The sequence below is a fragment of the Magnolia sinica genome, chromosome 15 (assembly GCF_029962835.1).
Source record: "Magnolia sinica isolate HGM2019 chromosome 15, MsV1, whole genome shotgun sequence".
NCBI lineage: Eukaryota > Viridiplantae > Streptophyta > Magnoliopsida > Magnoliales > Magnoliaceae > Magnolia > Magnolia sinica.
Genome location: NC_080587.1, coordinates 60577256 through 60589918, shown reverse-complemented (window position 1 = coordinate 60589918; position 12663 = coordinate 60577256). Strand labels below are relative to the sequence as shown.

The following is a 12663-nucleotide window of genomic DNA, read 5'->3' as shown; positions in this document are numbered from 1 at the left end:
GGTGTCGGTAGTCGTATCTGTTTCAAAAGGGAGATTTTTCTTTCAACAAAAGCTAAAGCTAACAGAGGTGTTCTCCTTAATCAAGCTTATTAGTTGTTATCTTCCTTAGACTTATTGTGAAGCGACGGTTATCAGCTAGTTTTGGGAAGCAAGGCATTCAGCTAGTTACGGTGTCGGTGTCAGCTGTTTACGACAGATAAGCATATCTTTCTCAAAAAGACCAAGAGCTTGCTACAGGCTAGCAAGGCAAGGAAGAAAGCTGCTAGGGCAGTTAGTCCTTGCTTATAGTTAGGCAGCTAGCCTATTAGTGTCTGCAATTTCTCTCCCCAAATTTCCCACAAAGTGGCTAGAAGAGTCAATCTCCATAAAATTTCCTTTTGCCTACCAAGCTCAACCCCATGCCAAACTGAGAGTAGAGATCCCATCGAAGCTGGCATAACCCACATCAAATCAAATAGTTTATGAAGGCTACTTCACAACTGCATAGCAAACGGGCAATGGATGAAGATGTGATCTATTGACCTGGCATCCGCCATGCACATCACGCACACATTGGGAATCACCATAGCAATTCTTTAGAGATTGTCAAGGGTGAGTACCAACAACCCATCCACAAGCTACAACTTTTGCAGAAGCCCTGTAATGCCACACATGAGTCGTATGGTTATAAAGGGTGACCTCATACGAGGACCGAAGAGAATTGAAAAAAGATTGGACTGAGCATCGGCCTGATTTATCCTTAAGCCAAATCATACTATCCCAATCCACTTGCAGAAGAGAAGCACTGGAGGAAATCAACAAGCCTAACGAAGTCCTCCACTTCCTCCTTCGACAAATTTCTTTGCCGCTTCACGAAAAGCCTCGTCCTAGACGCTCATACCTAGCCAAAACCGACTTTTGGCATTTAACGAGAGACGTGAAGTAAAAAGGTATGTAAATCTTTCTTCTAGCGATAAATGCGCTATAGCTTTTTGAAATAACACTAGCAATGAAGGAAGCCCTATAGAAGACGACAACCGGCCGCTTGAGTGGAACTCAATCATAAAACCCATAACGTCACCTTTCACTACCTCCCACAATTCTTGAAAAAATGCTATGGGGAAGTCATCGGGAGCCAAAGCCTTATCACTCCCCAAAGACAATTGCGGTTTTGAACTCTGAAAACAGACTCTTAAGGGAAGCAGCCTCAATATCAAAGATGCTACTAAACTCAAGATTATTCAACAATGGCCTATCCCACTCATTAGATAAGAGAGCTATAAAAGTTGATCACCAAGTCACAAATTTGGTTTTTTCCCCTTGATCCTCCTTCCCTCCACCACAATGCTAACGATCTTATTGCTTCTGGCCCACGCACTCGCGATGCTATGAAATAACTTTGTAATTTTGTCCCCCTCCTTTAGCCAATTGGTCCTCTAATGATCCCTTCACTTAATTTCTTCCTTACTAATGCGATTTGCATAGTCTTGGGATAACTTTACCCTAAGAAGTTTATCTTCCTCCGATAGCTCCATTTCCTCTGCTTCAATAACGAGAGCCTTAATACCCTTCAAAATGTCGCCAATTTCTTCCTCTGGGTTCCCCAACACCTCCCTCTTCTAAGAGTTTAGATTACCTTTTAGGAGCTTACGATTCTGACTAAATCTAAATCCTGCAAAACCCTCCACATGGAACAATTGCCACCATTCCTTAACTAAATTGATAAGGCTTCTACCTCGAGCCAAGCAAGTTCGAACCTAAAAGGTTTTGGGCCCCAACTCTCCACTTCAGCGTCCAACATAATAAGGTAATGATAAGAGACAAGTTTCAGCAGCGCTCTCGAAGAGATCATAGGATTTCCACCCAATAAGTCGACACAACTTTATCTACCAACTCATGCATGCCAACCCATTCTGAAAAATCTTTCACACTTCAAGTGATTCTGCCTCCGCTAGATTTCTTGAAGGTGAACCTCATTATGTTGAAGTCACCCCCAATGGTACATGGGAATACAAATCTAGCGCGGATAAAATTGAGCTCAACCCAATACTCCTACCTCCTACCTACTTGGTTTGGCCTTGCAAATAAAATTTAATTGACTTTTTTTTTTCAACTAGACAAGTCAAGGAAGTTCCTTTTTGACATAGTAAACCCAAGTTGGCTCCTCTCAGAACTTAGATAAGATATGTTTCACTCAACCTGGTGACCTAAAAGTGACCAGCTCAAGTCAAACTCATTTGGGTCCCAAGATGACTATTGAGATTTTCAAACTAAAAAGCACAATTGGTAGGTAATAGAAAAAAAAATAAAATTTGTTTAATGAATAGTTACATTACAAACTAGAGGCTCCGAATCAAGGTCTAAAAAGTTGTGTTATGACCCCATAACTAGTAATATCATTATGGCTTTTTTTAAGGCAATACCATTATGGAATGTTAAGGGCCATGACCATAAATGAACAAGATTTTTAAAAAAAATAGTGAAAATGGAAAGCATCCAGCCTCGGCAAAATAATGGGCTTTTCATGAAGAATGGATTTTATAATCCAAAACGCCAAACTTTTATGGTCCAGAAATCAGTACAAAACTGCTTTTCCCATCGCATAGTTGTGATTATTGTGAAAACGACGGCTAATATTTAACATGCATTTTTGTTACATGATACGAGCAAGTGACCATTACCTTTATAACCAGTGTTATGATGTTTTCAAACCTTTTTGGATCCCTTTTAGTTATTCTACCATATTGCAGCAGATATCTGACATTTCAACAGTATGTTGGTTGGAATTACTTCGCAAAGTCCAGCCTTTTAGTGCCCATATGAAGGGTTTGTGTATTGCAGAGTGGTAAGCCAAACATATGAGTATCTAGGTAACCCAAGAAATTTTGCCTTTCTCAACAAGAAAAACAAGGGTACAATTTTAAAAAACGGAAAAAAAAAAAAGAAAAAAAGATGCTTACCTTTTTTTAAAGGATGAATATTATTAAAAAGAAAACAAACAGAAACACAAAACATAGGGTCCCAAGAGGAGCAAAAACAAGGCAAAACAAAAGCAAAAAATAGAAAGATAAGAAAAGAAAAGAAAAAAACAACTTAAGAAAAACTTATACAACTCAAAACAGGGGTTGCCAAGAAGCTGGAAGTTGGAAGCTGAAAGCAAAGTGACATTAGGCTAGGAAATTTGAGAGGATGTATATGTCTTTGAGGGAATGACTAATGGACCACTCTCGAACTTCCCTGACAATGTGAGCAGCTATAGAAGAGGGCGGGCTGGAAGAGTTGTGGAGGGAACGCAAATTCCTTTCGCACCATATTGCCCACAAGGAAGACAACCCGGAGAGTATCGATAGAGCAAAGGAGTCCTTGTCAAGGCTTGGATTATGCCACACATCCAGGAAGGAGAGGATGCACCCTGGCATCACCCAGACCACAAAGAACTTCGAACAAATATCGATCTAGACAGCTGACGAGAAAGGGTAGTGGAGAAGAGGTGATGGAGAGACTTTGCATCCCTTGGGCAGAGAGAGCGGACACTAGGTAAGATCATTCCACGTCTCTGAAGGTTATCCATAGTCAGAGCTCTCCCTCTAGCTTGCAACCAAGTGAATGCAACGACTTTTGGGGGACTATAACTCTAGAAGGAGGGAAATGACTGAACTTGAGGAGTGGAAGAGGCTAAGATGCGACTGTAGAAACTCTTTGTTGAGAAGGTCCCAAACGAGGAAAGGGTCCATGAAAGGATGTCATCATGCATTGGAGAGGGTTGAATCCCTTTGTAAGAGGTGAAGGAGAGAATACAACTTCAGTTTCCGTCTTAGTGAGGTTTCTTCTCGGGGGGCCAACAGGCTCCTAAACCAATGGCAGAGTAGAAATTAGCAACAAAAATAGAGATGTTAGAGGAGATGCTAGCCAGATTGGGAAGGGCGTCATCAAGAGGCCTTTTTGAAACCCAGTTGTCGAGCCAAAATCTAATGTTTCTACCATTTCCCAAGTTGAAAGCAACTCCCTCTCTAAAGAGTCCCTGTAGAGAGGCGAGTTTAGTGAACCAACCACCCTCCTCAACATTGTACTTGGCAGCAATGGCTTCCCTCCACTTACTCCCTGCCTCGGTTCCAAAACACCATCGCCATTTTCCCAACAGGGCATAATTAACATCTGCAAGGATTTTGATCCTAGCCCCTCCTTAAGTATACGGTCTACAGACCTCAGACCAGTTGGGAAGGTAAAATTTGCAATGTTGGGAGCTTCCATTCCAAAGAAAATCTTTATAGTTTTTTCAATCTTTAGGATAATGGATCTAGGGAAACAGAAAAGGGACAACAATGAGGGAAGATTGGAGAGGGAAATTTTGATAAGAGTAAGGCATCCTCCTAAGGATAAGTATCTACTTTTCCAAGGGGCAAGTTTCCTGTCCATTCTCTCTAGAACAACATCCCAGAGATGTTTGGCAGGTTTCCCAATGCAGAGAGGAAAGCACAAATATTTGGAAGGTAAGGATCCAATTTTGCATCCAAAGATTTCTGCAAGGGATGAGAGGGAATCGTTAGTGATGTTAATGCTCGGCATCTCACTTTTATAAAGGATAACCTTGCGACCCAAGATGGCTTCAAAACATCTTATGACCATACGTAAACTAAGAACAACAGATTTAGAAGCTTCATAGAAAAGTAAAAGTGTCATCTGCAAATTGAATGTGGGAGATAGGGGATAGGAAGTGGCTAAACCAAAGCCCTTGAAGTAACCAATAGAGACCCCTTTAGACAACATACGACTAAGACCATCAGTAGCTATGACAAAGAGGGTTGTGGAGAGGGGGTTCCGTTATATGAGGCCCCTGAATGCTAGAAAGAAGCCATTAGGAGAGCCATTAACCAAAACAGAGAAGGCAGCCGAGGAGAGACTATCTAAAATCCATCCCCTCCATTTCCTACCAAAGGCAAATCTACACAACATTAATCGAGGTAATTCCAACCTACACGGTCAAAAGCCTTTTCTAAAACTAATTTGCAGACAATTCTCCCTTTTCCCAGATTTGTGCCGAGAATCATTACAGTCATGGGCCAACCAGGCACATTCCAAAATATGTCTATTAGTGGGAAAAGCCCCCTGAGGTTCAAAGATGATCGAGGATAGAATAGGTCGTAATCTAGACTCTAGCAATTTTGCCAAGATTTTATAGGGGGCTCCCAGAAGACTTATAGGCTGAAATGTTTAAGGTCAAAAGTCCCTTTAATTTTAGGAATGAAAGCAATGAAAGAGGCTCCCATATCATGTGAAACCTTCCTCGTGGAATGGAATTCATAAACGAAAGCAATAATATTTTTTTAACTAATATCCAGAATTCTGAAAAAAGGCGAGGGGGAAGCCATCTAGATCCGGAGATTTGGCACTGGCCAAGGAGAAAACAACTTGTTTAATTTCTTCAGAAAAAGCATTTTCAAGGCCTAAGAAGATGTCAGCAAAAAGCTGGGGAATCTCCAGGTTATCTAGATTGGGCCTTGACCACTTTTTAGAAGGAAGCAAAGATGAGTAGAAGGAGACAATGTGATTTGAATCATGATACCTGGCTCTGCCCTTCTAACTTAGTACCATTAATTGAAATAGAACTTATCTTGTCGAAGCTAGTTCTGATGCTTGCGATGGTATGGAAGACGATTGTGTTTCTATCTCTTATTTTCAGCCACGTAGCCCTGGATCGTTAACTCCATTTTATCTCTTGTTGGAGAGAAACTCTCGCAAAGTCCTCTTTATGGATCTCCCTTAAGGCTCCATTCTCTTCAGATAAAGGAGAAGATTCAGCTTGAATATCCAAAAGTTGAATAACAGAGAAGGAGTTGGAAGCCATAGCATCGAGGTCCACCTGAGTCTCCTTTCTCCACTTAATCAAGTTGGATTTAAGCTTTTTCAATTTGTGACTCAGAATGAAACTCAAGCTGTCTGAAAGGAGTTCCACCGGGAAGATATAAGGTCAAAGAATCCCTCTAAGTGGAACTAGGAAATTTCGAATTTGGAAGGCTTAGGGCCCCATCTCTCCTCTGCTAACTCATCAAGAATTGGGCAGTGGTCAGAGATGGGGCAGGGAAGGCCTTACTAGGAGACCAAGGGGAAGGACTCTAGCCAATCCGAAGAAACAAGTAATATATCAGTACAAGATAGAATAAGGGGGATTGACCATTCGACCAAGTAAACTTAACATCTAAGAGAGGTAGATCAATTAAATTTTTTCAGCCCACCCACTTTGAAAAATGTCTCATACTTCTAGAGTTACGAGAACTATAAGATTTTTCAAAAGAAAAACGAGTAACATTAAAGTCTCCTCCGATACACCAAAGGAAGTCCCATTTGGATCTGATGGAGTTTAGATCATCCCAAAGGAGATGTCTACAAGAAGAGGAGAACGAACCATAGACAGAAGAAAGATCCATTTGAATCTGGAGGAGAGGCTTCTAAAAACAACGGAGGCTAGGAATGAGCCTTTTAAGGAGTCTTCTAAGGTCCAGGAACAAGAGTGCTAGGCAAATAGAATCCCCTCCAAAGTTCCTACAGCCTCCATGGAGAACCACTCTTTATGACGAAGGCTCCAGATAGAATTGAGAGTGGCTTGACTTACCTCAGAGAGCTTTGTTTCCTGGAGGGTAATGATATTAACTTTGAACTTTGGGAGAATATATTTAATCTGGGCATGTTTTGGGCTGTTGCCAAGCCTCTGACGTGCTAAGAAATTATCTTCATTGAAATTGACTTACCCTTGCGGCCAGATTTAGCCCAACGCGAGCTTGAACCACCATAGTAGTTGATTGAGGATTCAAGACTAATCAGTTCTCTTAGATCCCTAGGAGATCTTGAGGTCTTTCTAACTTCCGCCGAAGCTTTGGCCTCACGTTCCTCCAAAAACTGTATCAAGGCTATGTAGTCCTCCTCCTCCTTATCACTAAAAGATAAGCTTATTGAGGTTCCAAAGTCCACTAGCCCTTCCTTCACCTTTAGGGGATCCTTAAATTTAGCCAAGATTGATTTCGGATCCCATAGGGTGGCAGGGCTAACGGGCTAAGGATCCGATGAAGCCAACAAGAATCCTGTGATAATTTGAATGGGAGGAATATCCATAACGAAAGAGTTAAGAGAAAGAAAACGGTGAACATAAACCATGGCCCATTCCTTTGAAAGGGGATAATGGAAACCTGGAGTTTGCAAGAGGGGGAGGGAAGATTGAAATGAGAGTGACCAGGAGTTCCAGGGGCCACTAGATGGTCAAGATGGAAGTGTCGGGGGGGAGTTAGAGAAGTGGGGCCATTTCGAGGGGCATAAGTGGCAAGAAAAGAATAATTGAGATAGGGGTGGAGGACGTGGAGCGAGGAGACGAGTCCATGTCACTCCCTACCTCTCTCTCAGGGTTCTCATCGTCAGAATCGGCAGGAGAGAATGATGGCGAGAGGTTTGATCCTAACATCATTGAGACACGCGTTAAGGGCAAAGGGAGAGGAGAAAGTCAACATTGGTGATGCAAGCGTCTGAAAATCTAGCGCAATAGATATCTTGAGCCCATCGCCAGGCTCTCTCGTAAGGCCACCTGGTAGGGAGTAAAGGAGAGGCGCTTGCATGTGGTATTGTCCGTGCCATCCCTCGAATTACCTTCGTCGGTCACACTAGGCTCTTATTATAGATGATCTCCGGTAGGGATTTCATTGATGGAAGGGTGGGATCTATGGCAATGAAAGGGGACACTTGTCCCTCGACATTTCGATAGGAGTTCGTTGGGATTGAGGAATGCTTATGTGCGAGGCTATTACACATGACAGAAGGATGGTTGACACGTTGAAAGGACGTGTATTTGGGCAGAGGAGTTGCATGGCACATTTGGTGCGCCCGCAAAGCACACAGGGGGGTGTGCTCCATCATGGGAGATCGTTGGATGGAATTGCTCACCATGATTTCTAGCAAGATTTTCGCTGACAGACTCCAACAACACTGAAATTTTGAGCTTAACAAAACCCGATTTGATGAATATCAAGGGTGGAGCAAGAACAAGAATTTTCTTTTGGATCTTGATACAGGCTAATCCGAGCTCCCACACCAATTTTGTTGCCAGGTTGAAACACAAACTTCTCTGATGCAAGAGCAGAGGGCTAGCAAAAATTCCAGATTCCAGAGCTTTATCGGAATGCTGGTGAAGAGAAACTAGGCATCACTGGAACCAAAGGGGAAGAAGTTCACCCATTTTTTGATGGAGGTTACGAGGGTGTCTAGGTGAAGAGTTCTGACCGCTATGATGTGGTCTAGGCTTGCTCTTGGTTGCATATTGAGGATGAACTCAGTCTTTGAGAAGGGTTTGAGGCTGTAAGATCCAACAGAAAGGTTGCATCTGGATCTCAACCATTGCTAAAAGTTAGAAAGGGATCCACCGCATGAGGATTAGATAACTAGGTTGTGAGCAAACAACGGCTCCGCCTCTGCAATCATAAGTAGTCAACTGAGATTATCGGACCTTCGTCAAAGATGGAGGAATACATTTAGGATGAGTGTGACTTGCCGGGGGGGGGGGGGGGCAGTGGCACTGATAGCCACAAAACAACATCCTTGAAAGAATGGCCTCCTGAGATCGGAACAAGAACCATCCTAAAGTTGGGGGGGCTGGGGGGCTAAGTGGTCGGAGAGGAGGGAGTTGAATGGAAATCGGCGTCCCCCTAATCCAATCGAGGCCCAAATCGGGCTTTTTGAACCGCAACGCGATGTCTGTTGAACCTCGCATTATGGAGGGTAGTAATCACTGCAAAGGCGTCTTCCAAAGAACCCGTGTGAATAAACGCAAACCCCTAATGTGTCTCCATCCCTTTTTTGCAGAGCAAGACGATTTCTTTTATTTCCCCCACTTTCCGGAAGACTTGGGACAACATGTATTCCCCCACTTTCGAGAAGACTTGGGACAACATGTATTCCCCCACTTTCCGAAGCTTTACCAAGGATTCTGATGTGACTACCATGAAAATGGAGGGAGCTTCTTCCTTTAGGCTGCTTAGAGTCTGGATGAGGACGAGGTACTAGCCCGTCCTCCCGGTTGTAGAACTCCATGTGCTACTCTCCAGAGTCTTTGGTCGCAACCACTGGCCCACAACCGAGAGGGCCATCAAGAATAATCTTATCAGGTTCCCTTTGTCGGCCTTTGGGTTCCAACCATCGGTCACGGTCTTCTTTACTCATACTTAAGAAAACCATTTTGAGCAAAACCAATTCGCTGTGTGAAAAATTTTGTGCAAACATATCCCTGAAACTGGCATTCTCAGTACATGCATCAATTCTTTTGGAGAATTAGAGATGGTTGTTAGCACGTTATCTTTTTCCAACAAGCAAACAAAAAGCAGTCAGCCAATCACCGTAGGTGGAAAAGCAAACTTCCATATTTTACTTATCAGGGATGAACTCTCCACCCCACTATCGAACCTTAATAGCAAAGAATACTAAAAAAGATGCTTATCTTTACCTCATAATGACAAAATGACTAAATTACGCTATCTGCGCAAATCCTAAAAAAAAACAAAAAAACAAAAAAAAACAAAAAGATAAACAACCTACAGAGCTTAACGACCAAGCCACCAACATCGCAGAAAACTCCATTCACGGCATTGTCATGTAGTGTTCAAAGTATCAGTATTGCTACAAGTTTCGCTGGCCAAGGATACGGAAACAATATCGATATCACCGATAATATCGCTGATAACCAGAAATGCAGAAAAACATGGAAAAACAATGGAATTTTCAGCGAAACGTCAGGAGATGTTAAAATGTACATATTTGCATATTTAGAAATTAATTTAAAAAAATGAAAAAAGAATGCATATAATAACAAGTTTCCATTTAATGGGGCCTTAAAAGCATGTGTTGTTGTAAGAAATCAGTCTAACCATCCCATTCGGCAACATTCCATCCAAACATCCATTGATATTGCAAAATATCAACAACACATGATATTTCACCAAGAAATCATCAACAATTGGAAAGGAAACGACAGATTGTCGTCTCAATATCGCGCATGTTGCGATATTATCAACGACAACTTGAACACTAAATAAAACCATGTGCCCATAAAAAAAATGAAATAAATTTTTTTCTAATAAACAAAAATTTGATGATATCAATACGTTGGCGATATTATTGAAATATAGTCAATAGACTTATGATACAAGCATTACCTAGAATTTACATAGTAAAAAATATTGGTGATATTGATGCATTAGCAATACAAGCAACACTTAGAATTTACGTAGTTGAAAATATTGGCGATTACATTAGCGATATTGATGCATTAGCAATACAAGCAATACTTAGAATTTACATAGTTGAAAATATTGGCGATTACATTAGCGATATTGATACGTTGGCGATACTTAGCGATACATTGCTAATACCTAAAAAATTTTATACTACCAGTGTTACTGGTATTGCTACCAGTGTTATCAATATCGCTGAGCTGGAGATAGAGAGAATATTGGAGATATTTCGATAATATCAGAGATAATTCGAACACTGTATAGATTTACAAAATGAAGTATCAAACAAGAATTCATCGTGTCCAAAAACAAGACAAATCATATCATTGGCAACATCCGCAAATCAGATAAACACATACAAATATTGTCACATACCCGATGATCAGTCGCCTTCAGCTTGGGTAGTAAACGATCTAACATCTCTAGCTTCCCACAAAGTCTCACAATTGGTGGCAGATAATGTTTAGGTATTAAATTATCAACCTGTAGGCACAAGAACAACCAGAGTTGTGATGAAAGTAAAGCAAGAGTTAGCAAATAATGCAGAAGATTAAAGGCCTATTTTAATGCACCTTGGAATGACAATGGGATTGAATGTGGCCTCGCCCAAGCACAGTTTGCAAAAGGCACAGGCATTTGGTGCAACCCACAAAATGCAGATAGCAGGATGCTCTAGATGCCCCCATCTTTAAAATCAACCAAAATGAGAAGGCAATAGTAAAGGATCAGACACCATTATCATTACATTCTCATTTGATGCGGTGGGGACCCACATGCCCGTCCATATGTCATGGACACTTCAATCTTTGATGCCCAGATACTTGACTATGCTCAATGTATCGTGCTGTATGGGACACAATACCGTACTTATAGGATACTTCTAGGAAATGTTTTAACTGAATCAGATTGTATTAGATTCGATATTTTTTAAAACTGTGACAAATTTTTTTTTCATTTTATATTCTTATTTATGATATATAAATACCATAACAGTTGTAAACTAGCCATTCAAAAAAATAATAATAATAACAATTTTCTTTAAATTTGTTAAGCAATAAGGATTAAGAAACAAAAGCTAGTTTATTAAGACTACAATCAAAAGAATACGACATATTGATTTTGTAAAAAATGTAAACTAAACATGAATAGCATGCTACAAACAGTATACCCGTATACATATCTATATCATGCATTTTCTATAAATGGACAATTGCAATTCCATTTCCATATTATGCCTGTATCAGTATCCATATCTGGGTATTGTAGATTCCAAACTTGTCATTAACATAGAAACAGAATGTTGAGAAAGTGACAATGAGACATACCTCCTCTGCATGCAGTTGGCTTAGATATGGATGATTGCATATATTACGTAATTCCATCACAGTATTGTGAACCGGGCGGCCCTAACCATGGGGAATCACATTAGGTATAGAAACTGGTAACACTTGGACAATCACAAAAGAAACCATAAAAGTACTGATAGAATTTCACTAGTAGAAAACTTGGAAGAGGAGAAGAGAAAAGGAAAGAGAGAGCATAAAATACCTTTAAAGCTCCCAAGGAGCCAAGATTATCTTCCACCCTCTTCATCAAAAGCTTTTGATAAGCAGAAGCCTCACATCTTACCAGTCTCTCGATCTTCCCAGGCAATTCATTTGCAACCTACCCGAAAATAGGAACGTAAGAACAACCAACATGCACCATCATTATCACCATAGCCTTGTCCCAGCTATTTTGGGGGTGGGCCATAGCCCAATTGAACAAAATTATAACTTAATAACAAATTTGAGAAACCATTGCAACCATAATCAGCAACCTAGCCTTCCACACAGCAATATGGGATTGCTATTAAATGGTAGATTGGCAAAAGTTCCACAGTCAGCTGCTCACCTAACATCAACCCTTCTTCAGATGGGCTCTTCGGACAATACATGACAGTGGCTAACATTGAGAACACTCACATGACAACATAATCCCAACCAGTGAGGACTGCCAATCCACCTATAACATGCATGCCCCAAGGGGCGAGCAGGCAACATGGGGTCATGGATGGGCAATTGCCAGGCAAACCACTAAGCACAAAGCACCCACCCGCATCAAAGGTCATGCTCAAGTAGTTGGCTGCTTAAATAGCAAGGCACCAACCAGTAACCATCCCAATTCAGATGCCAGCACAGTCAAGCCCCATGCCTTAACACAACTATTGCGTGCACAGTGAACTTCATGAATGGTTGATGTAAAGAGGATTAGGCATGCTCGAGTACTTGGCCACATGCAGGGAATAGCAGGTAGGTGCCAATAGATGTTTACCAACTCCCACTCATGTACTAACACAATCATGCCCAACACAACACATAATGCAGGGGCATTTTCACACCGGGCTCAAGTGGGGTTGCCTGTGGGATGCAGGGGCACA

The 12663-nt window shown here is 41.4% G+C and overlaps 1 protein-coding gene across 1 annotated transcript in view; it reads right to left on the bottom strand.

Annotated features, from left to right (window-relative positions):
- LOC131226952 (chromatin structure-remodeling complex protein SYD-like) overlaps positions 1-12663 on the bottom strand; it is a 126368-nt gene that overhangs the window by 45688 nt on the left and 68017 nt on the right. The window contains exons 19-21 of the mRNA XM_058222644.1: positions 11793-11909; positions 11570-11650; positions 10620-10727 (exon numbers count right to left, since the gene is read on the bottom strand). Coding sequence (XP_058078627.1) covers positions 10620-10727; positions 11570-11650; positions 11793-11909 — 306 coding nt within the window. The remainder of the gene's footprint in view (positions 1-10619; positions 10728-11569; positions 11651-11792; positions 11910-12663) is intronic.